This window comes from Terrapene carolina, unplaced genomic scaffold, assembly GCF_002925995.2.
Source record: "Terrapene carolina triunguis isolate 2854851 unplaced genomic scaffold, T_m_triunguis-2.0 Scaffold102, whole genome shotgun sequence".
Lineage (NCBI taxonomy): Eukaryota > Metazoa > Chordata > Testudines > Emydidae > Terrapene > Terrapene triunguis.
In genome coordinates, this window is record NW_020664453.1 from 2,721,609 (window position 1) to 2,740,759 (window position 19,151).

General features: G+C 44.1%; 1 protein-coding gene across 4 annotated transcripts in view; it reads left to right on the forward strand.

Moving 5' to 3' along the window:
* The window catches only part of SSBP3 (single stranded DNA binding protein 3), a 136,220-nt gene that overhangs the window by 78,085 nt on the left and 38,984 nt on the right, over window positions 1-19,151 (forward strand). For all 4 annotated transcript variants that reach the window (XM_024219659.3, XM_024219660.3, XM_024219662.3 and 1 more), the window contains exon 5: window positions 18,031-18,120. In XM_024219659.3, coding sequence (XP_024075427.1) covers window positions 18,031-18,120 — 90 coding nt within the window. The remainder of the gene's footprint in view (window positions 1-18,030; window positions 18,121-19,151) is intronic.

Below are 19,151 nucleotides of genomic sequence, written 5' to 3' on the forward strand. Positions count from 1 at the left end.
CTAGGCCCACAACCACCTTGTCCAGTTGCCTCCTGTTGTTCTGGTTTGCGGTAGTTGTGGTGTAGGCGGCAGGCAACACCTGGAGAACCTCAGATGAGAGGGCTGTAGGGTGCAAAGTACTCCACAGACATGAATCAGGCAGCCTCATTAGATAGGTAAATAATAGTGTTCCTATTTTCCAGATGGGCAGACTGAGGCAGAGGGTAAATAACCCGGCCACAGTCACACAGGAAACCAACAGCAGTTGGGAATAGAGTCCAGGAGCGCCTTTCCTAAGTACCATGCACCACACTCGTAATGAAATTCATTACTTTAATTAAACTCCCTTCTAGAAGGCCGGGGAGAAGGGGAAGGGATGTGGCTGTGGCCTGCAAGTGCCTTTTCCAGTTGTATGGGGAAGAAATGCAGTGAGAGGGGAGAACCTCAAGTTTTCACCTCAGGCTAACAATTCTCTCCTTTCTTCGCGGATTTGATGTGGCTCAGGGCCCTGCTCTGTAACGGGGTCCCAGCGTGCAGAACCTGGGTTATGATAGTGGAATGCACATGTATGTCGATCCTGCACCTGCACAGAGCCTCTGAGGCCACTTTATGTGGGTGATCTGCTCTTTTCTCCTCTCCCCATGCCCTACTTTTAAGATGTATTGCCTGGAATAGCCCAGCTGTGAAAATCAGGACCCGGAGGAGTTGGAGGCAGGGGTGTGTGTGTGAGAAATCTTGTATGTTCTAGTCCAAACTATACATCCGCTAAGGCTTTATTCCCCTACCCTCCTCTCCAACATGCTGGCCTTATGAATATTGTCTGACGCTGAGGGCTTGGCTGAGCTCCCTTCGGACCTTAAAAATCCCTCCCCGTCATCAAGCAGGTGTTGCACTGATTGAGACAAAGCCCCCCCATTCCTGCCCTCCCTGCTGGCTCGGGAAGTGAGACCCAAAGCCAGGAATTATGCCTGAATCAAGTGGGAAATATATACCCAAGTGTCTTGAGGTTAACTTCAATTTTCAACTGTGTGACCCGTTAAGCAGCTTTGCTTCGTGCCACTTGTGACATGGGAAAGAAATGATATGATGGCAGTGTGATTATCCTGACAAGGGGGAGAGAATGGAAGTGCTGTATTTACTTGCAACAGCATTGTCTGAGGGCTGCCTTGTTAAATAGGGCACTCTCACGCTGGGGCCACGCTGAAAGGCAGGCCAGGGAAGAGAATATCTTGAGCCTAATGTGCAAATGCTCAGCCATCAATTTTTTTTTGTCTTCTCTTTGCTTCCTGGCAGCAGTCTTGTCTCCCTCCCAACCCATCTGCTAGGGTCTGAAGTGCTATGTCTGATAGAACTGTTTGTACTTGTTTGACACCCTGTTACAGGGAAAGAAAGCCAGTCATAAGCAGGGCTGGCTGGCTTGAGGGTTTACTGGGCCTCAGATCCTTTTGCCTCTAATGCTCATGTACTCTAAGTAGCCACTGTCTAATGACATTGTTTGTTTTTAGTCCAATTCCTAACAAACTTGTGTCTATCTCATTAATATTATTACACCATCCGGTACTAGCTAGCAACCACAGCTGGAAGGTCAAGGGTTAAATGAGCATAGAGACGGAACTCCTTTTGTCCCTCGAGGATAGTCCTTTCAGAATAGATCAGGCATGTGGGGGGGAAGGGGGGTAAGCTTGTACTGCTGCCTGAGATGTGACTAATCTGTGGCTAGATTAGAGACTTTGGTCTTCACTGCTGTCTTTCACTAGCATTGGAGGTTAAGAAAAATATATTTTCAGAGGAAAACCAGTGCCCCGTGTACCCTGGGATTATTTTTCAGCTCACTGAAGCAAGTGAGGTGCTTTGTAGGAGCAAATGAAGACCCAGTTTCTGCCACAGAGCATGAAAGCCATACATGAGACAGCTAATGAGGTTCTTACAGGTTCGGGGGAGGGATAGGAAGGAGAAGGGCGACAGTGAGACCTCACAGTGAGGTATGTGCACACGTTGACGGTTCCATTAAGTTTAGTTCTTCATTTAAGCTCTTGGGGGTATGGCAGAAGTGGGTTTGTAGGAGGGATTTGGAAGAGGGGGGAGCAGGGTGATGGCTTGGCGAATTGGCTTAAGGAGGGTGTTCCATACATAGGTGGGCACTGTGGAAGGTACGAACGTAGGATTTGGGAGAAGGAAAGAAAGGGGCCTTGACTTTAGCATCGATGGGGGCTGGAAATGCAGGTCAGCACTGAGGGATGTGAGCCCTCAAAAGCAAGGGAGGATTGCAAAGAGAACATCCCCTGGACCAGAATAGAGGTGGTAAGTAGGCTGTGGACATGTGAATTAGCCCTTGGGATAGAAGGGAAGAAGGGGTGGATTTGATGTGTGACTATAGAAGCAATGGGATTTGTTTACTGCCCAGGTGTGGGAGGGATACTAGTCTTGCACGTTTTCAATCACAAACTCTTCAGCACACAGAACATGTAGAAGAAGAGTCAACTTGAATTTAATAATGAAAGAAATAAATAAATGCTGATAGTGAGAATTATTAATTTTTCATTCAGTAGAAACCATCCACTTCTGAAGTAACTGAACTGGATGCATCATTTAGACTGAATGTAAACCAAACATTCTTGTGACAGAACTTCGGTCCAACTTGCTGCAGACATACCCATAGGGCATCAGGAACAGGATCATGTAGAAAAAGATAGGATGAAGTATTAAGTGTCATTTACTGTTGAGCAAAAGTGGCTAGTTTGCATGCTCCATCAGGATCCTCACGGCTCTGCTTGCAGCAGGGCCTGGATTGAGAGCAGATGGCAGGAAGTCAATTCCTCTTCTTTAGAAGAGAAATATAGTGCCATGCAATATAGAAAGGGGGAACTCTTGGGAAATAGGTCTTGTACGGAGACCTTCTTTTAGTATTTCATCAATAAGTGAGCTACACTGGGCAACGCGATCATATAGACCAGTGGTTGTCAACCAGGAGTACGTGTACCCCTGGGGGTACTTAAAGGTCATCCAGGGGGTACTCAGCTTATCTAGATCAGTGTTTCTCAACCTGGGGCTTGCAGCCCTGAGGGTAGTCATGGGACGGGTTTAGGGAGTTGCATATGAAGGGCTGGCATTAGGAGGTGGTAAGCAGAGCAATTGCTTGGGGCCTCCCACAAAACTAAGTTATGTGCAGGACTTTGGGCTCCAGCCCCGGACGGCAGGGCTTGGGCTTCAGACCAGGCTCACCAGTGGAAAACAGGCTCGGTATTGCAGTGAAATGGAAGTACAATACTTGTATTCCAATGGATATATTTTATAATTCTATGGTAAAAATGAGAAAGTTGGCAATTTTTCAATAACAGTGTGCTGTAAGCAAGCCGTTTTTAAGTGAGGTGAAACTGGGGATACTCCAGACAAATCAGACTCCTGAAAGGGTTCAGTCGTCTGGGAAGGTTGAGAACCACTAATATAGACAGTCTTTGGGTAGAAAGAAATAATAAAGGCTAAGAATCCAGTGAATAATGACTTACACATTTGAAGTATGCTTTGGGAATGTCATAATTGATTGATTTTCAGAAGCTCGGATCACTCCATGGAGAGTCGGGAGGTGAATATTCATAATCTTTATTTCTTGCCAGCTTGACCAATTACTGACTCTTAACAAAACCCAGAAATGTTGAGGCAGTTTGAGCTTTTATTTTTTTTTTAGTGGACTTTCCTCCAGTACCTATAACCATGGTATTGGAGCACCTCGAACACCTGAATGGGGTTTATCCTCGTACCTTCCTGAGAGGTAGGGAAGTGTTAGCCCCATTTTACAGATGGGAGCAGAGGCACAGAGATGAAACAGCCTGCATAATGTCAGCCAGGAAGCCTCTGGCAGAGCCAGGAATAGAATCTAGATTTCTTGAGTGCCAGTCAAATGCCTTAACCACACAACCAATCTTCCTCTTCCTTACCTATCAGGTGCTGCAGGGTTTCAATGGTGAGCAATTTGACAATGGAACCAGCTTATTTTACTGCTCTAAAAGGATCCTTTGCTATTATCCCCCTTTTTCACTTCAGTCTGAGCCCGAAATGCACTGTGCCCCATGCCTCGGAGTTATGATCGGACTCCAGGATCTGTGCAAGTTACTTGGCTCCCTCGCTTAAAACTAGTATCTCCTTTTGGATGTTGGGTCTGAGGGAAGTGAATGTATTGTAGTTTGTTAATTGTTAGTCAACTGAGTGCCTCCTCCAACTTCTATTATTTGTATTACTGTAGCACTGAGGGGCCCTACTTATGTACAAACAGAACTAAAAGATGGACCCTGCCCAAAGAGGCTTACAATCAAATTATACAAGAGACAGATGTGTCTAGGCAGGCAGGGGAGTGTATTTTACTTAGTGTGTATGTGCTCTGAAAAGTGAGTCTGGAAAAATGCCACTGCGCTGCTCCACAGATCTGCCACTTGTGCATACTTGCGTATCTGCTGACTTCAGTGACCAGAATAGGTTTTTCCTGCTTTTTACTCCTGGTAGCCCTGCAGAGCCTCTGCAGCTAAGAAAGTGAGCAGGACTCTATTACTTCTCTTGTTGTGTATCAACCATTCCAATCAGCTACTCCTGAGCAAGCTTATTGAAGGCAGTGGGGGGTTCTGTGTGTGTGTAACCAAGGGCAGAACTTGGCCTGCGGAAACTTTTATCCCGATGGCGATGCTTGAGAAGGCAGATTGACTCACCGATCTTGGGTTGAGTCTACAAAGCTGGTAGTTAGGAGAAAACACCTTTTTACTTGAAAAGTGGGCACACCTGTGAAGGAGTCATAGCTAGGCAATAAACCTGGAGGCCCATGGTGCTGCCACTTTTACAAAGTCACTTTTTATAGTATATAACCACACTTTAAACTCTACCCCACGTTTTAAATAGAGCTCATTAGATGCTGTAACTGAGTGTGCCTAGCATGCTTTTTGATAGCTTTTGGGTAGGCTGTGTGGCTGTGGAATTTTAGAAAGGGGATCAGTTCAACACCGGGATTTTGATTTCGGGTCCTGGTCTGCTCCATGTCTGTAGGAGCTAATAGTGCTGGTAAGGTGGCTGATGAAGGAGAGCGAGCTTCTGTAGTTTAGTCTCCTGTGAGCTGTAATATTTTGGTTTTGGTGTTTAATGTGTGGGAGGTGGGTGGCCTGTGATATACAGGGGGTTAGGCTAGATGATCTGGTGGTCGCTTCTTGCCTTAAATTCTGACTCAACGGTGGTGATGAAAAGCTCACGTCCCGTCCAGGCCTCTAACTAGAAGGGTGGTGAAGTGGTGTCAAACGGGATGCCCAGCAAAATGCCCTTTCCTCTTCCAAAGTCTTCTACCCCCCCACACACAACGTTGCTAGTAATAACCAACACGAGGAGACTCCTTGGTCCTCCATTACACAGTAGCATGAAGTAGTGAATTGTGGCATTTGAGCTCTCGTTTCCCCCATGTGGTTAAAGTACCACACTGAGTGTTTTCAAGCTGCAGCTAGAATGCAGCATGCAGAAAGGCTCTGTCTCATTTAGAGGTTAGTCCTTGTGTGACAGCCCTCTTTACTGGACACTTTCCAGCACACAGGGCTTCCGCCTAAACAGAGGCAAATTGTTTTCATAGTTAATCTGGACTTGGAAAGTGAATTGCTGTTTGTCTTCCACGTAGTGGGCCCTGGGCCCTGTCTGCGGATGTGTAAATTGCACCACTAGTGAGGTGTGAGATACAAGAGCAGAATAACTATTCCTGTGGAGATTACATCACTACCTTCTGCTGGAATGACACGCTCCAGATCCTTCACCAAAACGCACTGAGCCATGTGAGGATATTTCTCTTATGATTGCGACACATGCTGCAGAAGGCTTAGGTCAATAGTTACGTGTGTGTGTGTGTATATATATATATATATATATATATATTCCCCCTTGAATGCAATTAACATAGTCGGGTAATGTGGATTTCATATTAAAGATTAGTTTAGGAAAACAGCCTTGTTTTTAATCGCTCTTTAAGTGCTATGTATATTTTGACTTAAAACCATTATGCCCTTGCGCGTCAGACTCTTTTGCATTGCGTATGAGTTTAATACATTGAGTATGATTATGCTCCACTACAGGAAAACCTTTTTTCCTCTCTATGCTTCCTGTGTTACTGGACAAGATCTACACAGGCTGCCAGTTATATGCTGTAGACACATCCATACTGCATATGGACTGCTTCTGGCATGTGTGCGAGGTGATGCCCAAACCTCGTACAGGGATTCCTTTGGCTGCTAATGCACCCTGGACTTGAGATTTACAGGGGTCTGATTGTAGATGCAGGTCTACTTTGTGCATCTCAGCCAGGGAAAATTCTGCTCCATAGAGCATAATGGGTGGGGATGAGGGGTCCTGTTCACTATTGAAAGGAGATAGAGGCAGTTGATTATTTCCTTGTAAATCTGCTGCTGCTCAGTCTCCACAACAAATTAGTGGACTGTGAAAACGCTAGAGAAACGTACATCTCGAAGAGTGAGGGTTTTAAGGCTGCCGTTGCATTGAATAATTTCAGTCTGGCTGAAGCCCAATTTGGGTATCCTGTACCTCCAACACTTCAGTTATTTTCACATCCTTTCTGTTGTGTTTCTAGTTCTGCTGCCAGGTACAGGGGATTGCATTACAGGAGTGCATGATTATTCGCTTTTGGCAGTGGTGACAGCCTGAATGGCTTCCTCGTGCACTGGAAGGCTGGTGTTTAGTACCACAGCTTCCCCCTGCTGATAGGCTGTTCCAGTTAGCAGGGCTTCTGGCAACACCGCCAAGCAGCACATCGTCTTTTTTTGTACCCTGGTGTCAGGGGGCCTGCATGAGTGCTCTCCTACAGATAATTCAAGTATCCAGCTCCTAGCTGTGTTGTTTTGTCCAATTTCTATTGCGTTCTGACCTACATCATTCTTTATTTGCAAAGCTATACTCGCAGGCAGCAGTAATAAATCAATTAATGACTCTGATGAATCGTTTAATGGCTGACAAAATAACACTAAAGCCAACAGCTTGGATCTCTACAGCAGTACCAGAAGACGCTGGTTGACTCAGGGTAGGGAGACGAAACAGAGACTGTTAGCTCAATTAGTGCAATTAGTGTGCGATTTAAAGGCTTAGACGGCATCTGCTGGAGTACCAACTTGGTGTGTTAACTGAGTGTCTAGGTTTGGAAAGCAAAACTCAGAGATCCAGATTGTCGCTATCCTACTGGCGGCTTCTGTTTACAAAAAAAAAAAAATACAGATCTATTCAAAACTGTTCCACGAGTTGCGTTGTGCGTCCAGCCAAGAATAAACTGACCCTGTCTGACATCATGCCGTGCTCCAAGTGCGTGGACAGTAGGTCAGTCATAGCTCAGGCCCTTGGAAGGAGGTAAATTACCTACTCCCTTCTAAAGCTGAATGCCAGCAACAATACCAGGGGCACAGAAAGATGTGAACCATCCCAGGAATTGCTGAATGATTTGAGGAACTTGGGTTCATGAATCTTTTTTTATAAAAGTACCATTTCTTGGAGTTGCTTGAAGCACTGTCAGTCTGGCCTGGACTCTGTCACCACCAGAAAATTAGGGAAGATGAATAGATAGCTGATGGTACTCAACCCTTTCCATGGCCAGAATCCAGCCAGGATCTTCCCTCCCCCACATTTCATTTAGCAAGATGGGAAGAGCAAGCTGGCCCCAACCCACTCCTCCCTCTCCCCAGTGGATAGCCCCTTCTTGATAGGTTTAGAACATGAGACTTTGGGGGGGAGGGGGGGAGGAGACCTCTGCCCCACTCCTGACTCTGCCACTGTGTGCGCTTGGGCTAGCGAGTTTATCACTGGGCTGTAGTCCCTGTTTGTAGGCTGTCATGCTGCATTTGCAAAGAGTTTTGAGATCCTTGGGTGCAAGGTGCTTTGTGAGTGCTAAGTATGTTTGCTTCTGAAATTACAGCTGTAGCAGTGGATGTGAATATCTGGTTATGGCCAACAAGGTTTTACCACCCAGAAGTGACTGTCAATAGGCATGTAACAAGATGTGATTTGCCTAATACTGCGTGTTTATTGAGGTTGGCAAAGAGCCTTTAACATAACTAGACAAATAAAAACAGCATGTGTGTATAATCTGATAATGAACATAGCTGCACAAAAGACTTCCTAATCTTGTGCTGTATAAATAACACTGTTTACCTGCTGTACCCCATCACAATCTGTGCCTTGCAAATATCCACAGTAGGAAGACCTGTCTCGCATCCAGTTACAACAGATATGTCCTTATACGCAAGGGGGACTTTACAGGGGGCTGTTCTACTAACTGTCCAAAATCTCAAATGTGATGAGTCAGAATCCTCAAACATTGAGTACTGTAATCCCCTTCTTGTCTGGGCCCTTGGCTCTTGCTTAGACACCCTCCCACCCCTTCAATCCATCCAAAATGCAAGCACAAATAGCCCTACCTTGCCTGGTACTTTGAATCCCTTCAGCATCTTCCCCTTACCTAGATATGTGGTAGATACTCCATCACTTGAGCTCTTGAATTCAGGATTGGATGTCATTCCAAAAAAGATGCTATAGCTCAAACAGCAATTTATGGGCTTAAACCAGCAGCGATTGGATGAGGTTCTACATTATGCAGATCAGACTATAATTGTCCCTTCCAGCCTTAAAATAGCCGAATCCCTTTCAGCATCAAATTTGAGTACTGCCGCCTTGCACAAGTCAGCTCCTCCCTGGCTTCGTTTCTTTGCTACCCCGTCTTTGCTGTGCCAAGCTATTGAAGTAACAGCTCCCATTCTCATCTTGGAGTCTTCCGGTCCTGCTCCCTACATTGAGGAAACACTACCGGTTGCACCACTGCTCCATCCTCTTCCTTTACAATCTTCCTGAAAATGTAAAGGTGGGATTTTCGAGAGCCTGCCAAATGGGCCTAGCTGTGCTCCCGTTGCAGTCAGTGGGTGTTTCACTGTTACAATGCATTGTAATAGTATTGCTCCTTTAGTGGGACCAGAGCTAGGCTAATGGGGAATGCTTTGCAGAATTCCCCCTCCCCCCACACTTTTTGTTTGTTTGTTTAGCAGGCTTTATAACCGCCTCTATTATCAAATAATGAAATATGTATAACCAACAAAGGTAACAGAAGCCATGGAACCAACTCAGAAGATGCACATTCTGCTTCACCATTTCTCCCCACCCACAACGTATGTGTTGTCTGCTTAGGAGGAGCTCTCAGGCAGTCACCTTGCCATCGGGCATGCTCTTGGCACTACAGAAATAACGTTGAACTCTGTTCCTTGATGTAGCACCCAAATTGAAGCAACGAGAGAGATACCCTAGCTCTTGGCGTCCTCAAAATGAAAACTCTTTCCCGGGCTCCTAAACACTTCCCTCTGCGCTGTAGCAGTCTGAAGTATTGGAAGTACTCAGCACCTGCAGATTCCATTGAAGTCAGTAGGAATTGTGGCCTCTCAGCACCTCAGAAAATCAAGCCAATACTATACCTTTTAGTTTGACAAACTGGCTCAGTGGTAACATGGGTCCCTCTCATATGAAGAATCCCTCTTTAGCCAGAAAATTGATCAAATGTGGGGGGGGGGGGAGAGAGAAGAGAATCTATGGGGTCATCTAGTCAGTGCCTCCAGCCATTGCAGGATTTTCCCCTTGGAAAAAGTCTAGAGGAGAGCAACAGAAATGATTAAAGGTCTAGAAAACATGACCTGTGAAGCAAGATTGGAAAAAATTGGGTTTGTTTAGTCTGGAGAAGAGAAGACTTAGGGGAGGACATAAGTTTTCAAGTACATGAAAGGTTGTTACAAGGAGGAGGGTGAAAAATGATTCTTGTTAACCTCTGAGGATAGGACAAGAAGTAATAGACTTAAATTGCAGCAAGGGAGGTTTAGGTTGGACAATAGGAAAAACTTCCTAATTGTCTGGGTAGTTAAGCACTGGAATAAATTGCCTAAGGAGATTGTGGAATCTCCATCATTGGAGGATTTTAAGAACAGGTTTAGATAAACACCTGTCAGGAATGGTCAAGTTATTACGTAGTCCTGCCTTGAGTGCAGGGAACTGGACTCGACCTCTCCGTGTCCCTTCCAGTCCTATACTTCTCTGATTCTATAATCTCTAGTGCCTTGCCCAGTCTAATGTTAAGTGTCTCCATCAAGGGGTACCTTTTCCCTTTGAAAAGCTCTCTACTAGACCTCTTGGGTAAAATACCTTTTCTGGATCTTCTGCCTAAATTTTCAGTTGTTCCCATTGTTCCTAGTTCCTTATCACCCCACACCATTCCTCTCCCTTCTGAACTATGTTTTGTATTTCTGTAGTACCTAAATGTCCCAATCAAGATTGTACAAGCTCATAGTGTAAGAAAGAGTCCCTGCCTTGGAGAGTTTATAATCCAAGTAGACATGACAATGGGTGCGGGAGAAGTAGTAGTATTAGCCCTATTTTTTTTAGCTGGGGACTTTGGCAGAGAGAGATTAAATGACTTGCCCAATATCACAGGAAGCATATAATAAAGCTGGGAGCCAAACTCAGATCACCCATCTAGTGCCTTAACCACAAGACCATCCTCCCTTTCTTCTTGGTGTGTGCACCCTTCAGGTAGTTGTGGGGATGAAGTATAGCAGGAGAGGAGGCTAACCTAGTTGAGACACTCTTAGTTGATACCAGGCAATGCAAGGGGTAACGAATTCAGAGGTGGATGCTTATGGATAAGGGGCCACCCACCAGTTGAAAAGACATCCCTTTGATGTAGAGCATGTTAGTGTGGCATCTGATGGCATTGTAGTGACTCTTTACTGGAGCCACTGCCAGTTCATTCATGCCATGTGCTCTTGCAGAGCTGGTCCAAGAGCCCATGCATTTGGGGATCTACTGTTTCTCTAAGGTCATAGGTAGGCTGTTGTATAGAGGGACCTTTGTGTTTAACCTAGTGTTGTTACTGGAGAGCAGAGGGGTTGGGGAGGAGAATTAAAAAGTAAAATTTCACTTTGCAGTCTTTTAAATCATTCATCAAGTACTGGCCAATCTGGCTCCAATCCTGCAATGTGCTCAGGGCACTTGTGGGTTTTTAATTATTAAATTCTGCCAAGTGCCACATGTGCATGGAACTTTACATATAAACGGGGTGTGGGGGTATGGATCATGGAAAAACAATTCTGGGATTTCATGGAAAATGGGCACATGCTTGAAAACATTTTCATTGTGCCCCATTTACTCTGCTCCTTAGCTCTCGCCTAGAGAATGCAACACAACACTCTGATTCAACCAGGAAAATGTATTCGCTAAATTAGACTGGGGGTCTGTGTACGCTAGCAAAATGTATTTTGTGGTGCATGATTCTCTGCCATTGCTTAGGGCAGCCATGATGACTTTATTGCCAGCATGTGCTGAACAGGGTATGGTAGCCTTGATAAATGAGTGTTTTAGCTGAGGTTGACCTAGGTCCCCCTACATGGTGTTAAACCTATGTGTTCTTTGCCCATTGGCAGTGACCAGTCAGATCACAACACCTCTGCTCTCCATGGCACACAGTTTTTCTGTGGTGTAGATGGGCCCTGAAGTGCCCAGATATGTGAACTGTATTATTCTAAAATGCTTTGGGATCTGTTTAGCTTTGGGAGGTTTCCCACCAAGGGATTATGGTGTGCTGGAAATCTCTGGAAACCATAAAATACTGCCTGGCAGCTTTATTGCAATGCTGCCTTCTTCGGAGAGAAGCATTTTGTGTGATAGAGGGCTTTATAAAGGAAATTTTAAGTGGATTTGCTGCAGTTTGGCGCTGGGTCTTATATATTTTCTCATTAAAAGCATTCATCTGCCTTGCAGAGAAACTGCAATGTGTTCAGTGGGCTTGAATTAAGATTTCATGTCACTTCTAAAGTCTGACCTGCAAAGGGGAGAGAAATTGGGCTTGTGCCCTTTTTTTTTTTTTCCTGCTCTGTATTGTATAAAGACAGCCTGAAATGGGTGGGTTTGTTTTTCCTGCTAGTTATTTTTAACTGTACGAATACCAGGAATGTCAGATCTGGTTCTTCCCTGTTTTATCTGGAGGATTCTGCTTCTGATGCACAGTTGCGTTCTCAGCCCTTAATTTGGGCTGAAGGGGTGTTGAATCCCCAAGGGAAAGAATGTTTTCTCCTGAGTGCTTTTCTTAGATAAGTGGTAACACAAACCTAGGCTTTAAACAGCCTGGATAAACATCACTTCCCCTGTCATTCAGCTTTTGCTTCCTTGTACTTGTGATGTCATCCATAGTATTCCAAGGCACAGGCCTGTTTTTTTCCCCCCCCCCCCTCCCCATTGTCAGGTCACGTTTAAACATAGGCTTGCATGGATGGGGCCACGGGTGTGTTGAAGGCAGCCTGGTTGAAGCACACCAGTGGCTTTGAATAATGCTGAATTTAATAGAAGCTTATTTTTTGGGACAGCAGTGATGGGTTGTGTGGCTCTTTATTGCCTTTGAGCCATTTGCAAGGGATGCAACACACCTGCAGGTTGTCTTAACTGCTACAAATGGGTGGGGACTTGGGGGGCAGAGGTGCGGTGAAGGGAGGCGATGGGTGAGAGAAACTCAGTCGACATAGCCTAACACTTTTTGTCTGAGTTTTGGGGGTTTGTTTTTTCCACTGGGGCAGCAGTAGATGCGCTACCCCTGGTGCACACCCTGTGTTGCACTGGGGCAGCATTCTCTTATCATAGAAGTGTAGGACTGGAAGGGACCTGAATAAGTCATCTTGTCCACTCCGCTGCACTCAAGGCAGGACTAAGTCATAAATGAGGGGTTTGTTCTTGTGTGTTCTGCATGGGTTGTATTTTGGTAGTTCCTCGAGGCCCTAATAGAAATTAGAACCCTATTGTGTTCACCGCCTACATCAGGGGTGGGCAAACTTTTTGGCCCGAGGGCCACATTGGGGTTGCAAACCTGTATGGAGGGCCGGGTAGGGAAGGCTGTGCCTCCCCAAACAGCCTGGCCCCTGCCCCTATCCGCCCCTTCACAGTTCCTGCCCCCTGACTGTCCCCCCTCAGACTCCCTGACCCCCCCCCCCACACACACACACACCCCGCTCCTTGTCCCCTAACCGCTCGCTCCCGGGACCCCACCCCTATTAACCCACCTGCCCCCAGTGCCCTGACTATCCCGTCCCCTGACCGCCCCATCCAACCGCTCCCTGTCCCCTGACTGCCCCCCCCCCCCCCCTTCCCTACCCCTTATCCAACCCCCCCTGGCCCCCTTACCATGACGCTCAGAGCAGCATGTCGCAGCCGCGCCGCCCGGCCGGAGCTAGACACGCTGCTGCTCTGCTCGGCAGGAGCACACTGCTCCGCTGCCCAGAGTCCTGCCCGCGCAGCGGCGTGGCTGCGGGTACAGCCGGGGGGGGGAGGGGCTGGGGGCTAGCCTCCTTGGCTGGGAGCTCAAGGGCCGGGCAGGATGGTCCTGCGGGCCAGATGTGGCCCATGGGCCGTAGTTTGCTAACCTCTGGCCTACATAGACGAGACAGACAATGTGAATGGGATGGAAAACAAAGGCGCAGAGAGGTGAAGTGACTTTTATCAGATTACTCAGCCGGTTTCTTGACTCCCATTCCAGAGATCACAGACCACACACTGCCTGCGATATAAACTTTCCTCATCTAGGGACACCCTATAATTTTTACTGAAATGATTTAAATAAAAATAAGTCTTCCACCTGCCTGTGCTTTTGAGAGCCAGTTATGTATGGCCATCACAGTTGGTGGGGTGAGGCGAGGCCTGCTTCATTGTGTACAGGAATGGGACGTGGCTATTTGATGACAAAATCACTGCTGGGCTCCTTAAATGTATGATCCACCAAAAAGGCTGCTCAGATGTTGTAACCAGTACTACAGAGACTGGTCTAGGTAGCACCTCCTGAGAGTTGACAGTTGCTATTAAACCTGGAATGTCAGGGTTCATAATCTAGTTTTGTAAATTGATGAGGTGGATTAATTTATATCAAAGCAATTTAAATCACTGACTTCAATCATGATATAAATCAGCAAGTAAATCACCTATTTTAATCATGTTTTACATTTGTACTTTTTTAGTTCTTTTCAGTTCTAAAGGACTGATTCTCATTAGTTTGTAACTATTAAAACATGTTGATTTGCAACTAAATATAGCCTTTGCACTGTTTGTTACTACTTTTTGCTAACCAGGAGGGGTTTGTGTGTACACACTTACTTATTTAAGCAGTTAAACTATGTAAGTTGCATTTGTTCAGATTCTTAATCTTTACATTTTTTTATTATATCAGAAAATGGCAAATGCATTCCTTATTTACCAGATTAATATTTTACTTGTGATTTTTGTCAAGTTCTACTTGAATGGTAATTTAATTTAAATTAAAAATGCACTTGTTGGGTAGTTTTATTTAATGTAAAAAATTAAGTGCTGGATACATTTAAAAAAAATAGAATATTTTGCATTTAAAGCTAACTGATTTATTAAACACCAAAAATGTTATTTGTAGCTAACCCATTGAACTGATTGTTTCTGGTCACCATGCTCTTCAAGATTTTTAGAACTAGTAGAGCTCATCCTCACACCTGGTTTTTATTTAGATTGGATGAGGTGAACAAGCTCTCCTTCCTTTTCAGCTCCCAGTTGGTTTCTTAACTTTGAATGAACTGAACTGAGCTGGTTGAATAAACTGAATTGAAGAGAATATTCTCTCTGCACCTGCAGAAGAGGCTAAGGCTGTCCAAAAGCTGGTTTAATATTTCTATAAACTCTGGTTCTAGGAGCTTAGCAAGTGACTTCCACCGGTTCAGTGGTTTGCCTTCCTTTAAAATTTGGCAACAAACATGGACTGCTTAAAATTATTGTATTTAATTTAAATGACTTTAATAGATTATAAGAAGTTCTTAGGACCTTAGGTCAATTTGAAATTTAATTGTAAGTAGGCTTGTTTGTTTTTTAATTAATTTAAATGTTTAAAAAAATCACATTTTTTTACATTTGTTTTTTTAATCCATCCTGTAAATTGCCTTTGGTCCAAATCAGCTTTGCAAGGGTGAAAGCAGTGGCTTATGATGATTGCTGTGGATGGCTTTGTGGGGAGAGGTTGTTGCCATGTTCTGGCTAAAAGACATTTTAGAAGCAGCCCGTCTATTTGAGATCTTTATTATTTGTAATGTCTAATAAAAATGCTTTACACTGATTTGGCTATAAAATGTAATGCAGGTACGGGTGAACTACAAACCCATACAATCTAAAGCAGCACTTGTCCCCTGCTTCCCTCCTGACTAGCCAGTGCCCAGAACCATTCTGGAGCAAGTAATAGCTGTGACTTCACAGCTCACTGCATGCGACTGGTGGAGCAGGAGCTGGCTGCCTGCAAAGGCAGAGAAACCTAAAACAAAAGTCAGGAGCGCAAAAGTTCCTTCTGAACTAATTTGTGCAGAAACGGTCCTGTGCCCTCGCTAAAAGGGGCATTCCCCACAACCAGACCATTATTCCTTCCTTCAAAAAACACTTGCAGAATAATGATCCCATGCGTATGAGGGGCTTTATTTATGCTCAATAGGTTATTTCAGTCTTGCTGCTCAGTATTACTGTGTTGGGTTTTGTACTTTGCATTGGTAACATAGCCTTTTCTCAGCAAGGTGTAAATAGCGTGGCAGTTTCAAATTACACTGAACTGAAACCCAGGCATACAGGTTGTTAGCCTCGAGGCAAATTTTCTACCAAAAACTGAAAATGGCTTAATAATTTAAAAGCTCTATTAAGCTGGCTTCCCTCCCCTCCCTGTTTACATACATACATCCAATGATGCTTGGCGTGAAGGATAGAAGAGAGAGAGGCTATGGAGGAGAGGTGAATTCAGTTGGTTGATGTGCTAACTGTCATATGGGGCCTTCTGAACCCAAACTCACTATCTGGACTCTGAATCTGAGGGTTTTTGTTGGCTGAAATTGGGTGAAATATTGTGGTGTTTTTCAGCTCGTTCCTGACTTGTCATAAGGCTTATCTTGCCCATTTGAATGCTTTCCGAGTTTCTTGTTTTGTTGAAATTGCCATCACATAAATTACGATAAACACTTGAAAAGATGCCTTTTACCTTTTTAAAATGGACTCTCCAGTGTTGCTCTCTCTAGAGAAGTTTTGGTGGGAAGGGGAGATTTGTAGGTGTGGGACTTAAACCAAGAGGAAAGAGGATCTTGCTGTGTTTTGCTATCTTGTGGGTTTTCCTTTGTGAATGCAATTTAAATGACTGGAGGAAGAGAGAGAGTTCTGTTATGTAACATCAAGTACACAAGCTCATCATAAAAATTCAAAGGAAAGTAATCACTGATTGCATTAAACTCGATCACATTGGTTTTCAAATTACTATGATCTTTAAAACGGCACTGGAAGTATTGGCTCTCTTGTCTACAGATAAATGAGCAACAGCAAAATTTTTACAGCAAAATGGTTATCCCTGTCCTAGAAGGGACATTTCTGTCAGCTGTGGTGGTGAGGGAAGAAATCTTTCTTTTCCTTCTGAGTAGCAGCAGCCTTACATAATACTGCTCCTTTTCAGAGCAGAAACTGCCACTTATATTAAGTAGCAGGCTAGTTCAGTGTGTACAGCTATTCTTTTAACACAAGCAGAATCTGCCAAATTTAAACTAAGATCCTTCAGTTTGTATCCATAGGTGAAAGGCCAAAGTGGAGTGATTGGTTCATAAACTGAAAGTGAATACTCAGTTGTTTAGTCTTGCAGCTGTTTATCTTTACCTACTGTCGTTATAAAAATGGCCTGTTCACCCAGCAAAACCCAGAAGGTGTTCTGTTTCACGGCCCACTATGGGGCTGATCTGCATGCCAGAGAATTCCCCTTTGCCCCACAATGTATATAATCTAGAGGGAGTAAATATTAATACGGTTGCTAAATAGGAACAAGCATTATCCAAGTAACCTGCAGTCTCTGCTGTACACAAGGGTGAACAAAACCAAATCATTTGTCTACCAAAACAAAGGCTTTCAGCAGAGCCACTTGCAGTTTAGGAATACCGTCCAAGCAACTAAAATATAAGGAAATGCACAGGCTTTGTGAGGGGCCTGGAGAGAAGGGGCTGTATGTAGAGCTGAAACATTGGCAGTTATTACAAGACACTTACTTGAAAACAAATAATAAAATGGCACACTTGCAAGGTGGGGGATGCATCTTCTTGGAGGACAGAGCAAAACAGTGCGGCAAATCTGGAAAAATAAAGCAGACTTGTTACGTTTATTTTTTTTAAATAGTTCCAAATTTGACACATTAGAATCCAAAATCAGATTCTCCAATGGATTAACGATACTAAATATCGTGGTTGGGTTTTTTTGTTTGTTTTTAAAAAGCCCCAGTTTTTGCAGGGCCATGAACAGGGTGCAACATGAGCTCTTCCTCTTGGTTGTTAATGGATAATGTGAACTCCATTCCCAGAAGCATGCTGACCTCAGAGAGAGAGAGAACACACTGGTGCAGGAACAAGGAAGTAAATAAATGGTGGGTGGGGGGAGAGAAAGAAGAGAGTGTTAGGTCAATTGGAAACCCTGAACAGTGGGTTCAGAGTCCTCACTGATGATCCATGAAGGGAAAATCAGTAGGGAAAGAGACATAGCTGCTTTTGTTCCAAAAAATCTTGGAGTTAAACAAACAAACAAAAAATCTAAGCTGATGATGATGCGTCACCTGAGGGCATCTTTGCTGATTTCCTTTGATATGAATGACGCTGTTGGATTTCTAAAATACGTACTTACCATCATTAAATGGATGGCGTGGAAAAGTTGTTTAAAAAGTCACTTTAGGGTCAATCCCTGCCCTCAGTTGCACCCAGGCATAGAGGTGACCTGAGCAATATTTGGTCCCAAGATATTAAACCTAAACACCACCATCGGCTTCCATTTTGGTTGAGTGCTTAAGCCCAGTGTTCTGTAAATGGGCATAGAGGGTGAGGGTTGATTTCATACCCCTTTGATGCTATCAGTGATTAGTCGTGGGTTAATTGGTATAGTGAGGTATGGCAGGAGAGGTTGTCTTTTAAATCTGACATGAAATCAATTTGTCCATCTTTCTGTTTCCTGCAGAGCGCAGCTGCAGCCCCAAGTCCAGTACTAGGAAACATTCCTCCTAATGATGGAATGCCAGGCGGTCCCATCCCTCCAGGCTTCTTTCAGGTAGGTTTTGAACTTCCTGATTCTTTTTGGTGGTGTTGCATGTCTCTCCTTGGCTTCTTAATGTCAGCATTGCAGTTTCCAAGAGGATCCCAGAAAACAGTCTGATGCTTTATCTCTTGATTAATTTTTTTAATGAAAAAAGCCAGAAGTAGCCAATCAATTGTAACCTTCTGCTGCTATTCCACATTGCTTTTTGTAAGCACAGCAAATTACTCACGGATTCTTTTTTTTTACAATCGATATTTTTCCAAAATTGCTTTTTTTTGGGGAGGAAGGCGGGTAGAGATTTTATTTTATTCTTCGGTCATAACGGGCTTGTGCATAATTCAAAACATGCTGGATTTTGGTTCTTGGAACCTTTTTCCTCTGGTTAACCACTTAATTTTTTCCAACTGCAATCACTGAACGCATTTAACAAACACTAGCTTAAATTGTAGCCACAGGCAGAAGCAGATTCAATATGGGTCAAAAATCATTGCGTGTCAAGGAGACACCTTGTAAGAATTTGTCTGTCAGAGTTCTTTAAGTGTCCCCTCCATTTCCATGGTTCATTTTACTTATGCCCTGATTCAAGACTTGGCAGTATAATCTATGCGTGATCCTAATGGGAAGGACTTTAAAGAGCATTTGGAATGGAAGCTTTAAGATTTATTACTTGTAAGATGTTTTTAATTTCTCTGAAACCTCTTTGTATGCCATGTATATGTACTGGTTGCTTCAATGTGAAATCTTGGTGCGTTATGATCTTATTTCTTAAGGAATAAGTGCTTGTTCATGTAACAAATGAGCTGGCTGTCGGTGGGTAATATTTGTTCTGACCAGTTGCTGCTGTTATCTGGGTTCATGACTTGTATACAGGAGAAGTTCTTGGGCAATAGACAGCTTTACTTGATAAACTGATCATGATTTGTTGTGGCAGTATTGCAGTTGATGTGCATGCATGGAGAGATAGGATCTTTTTTTAAACAATTCCCCATTTCCTGAACACGCTTATGTCAAAATAAGAACATTTGAATATTGATTGGCCTGTT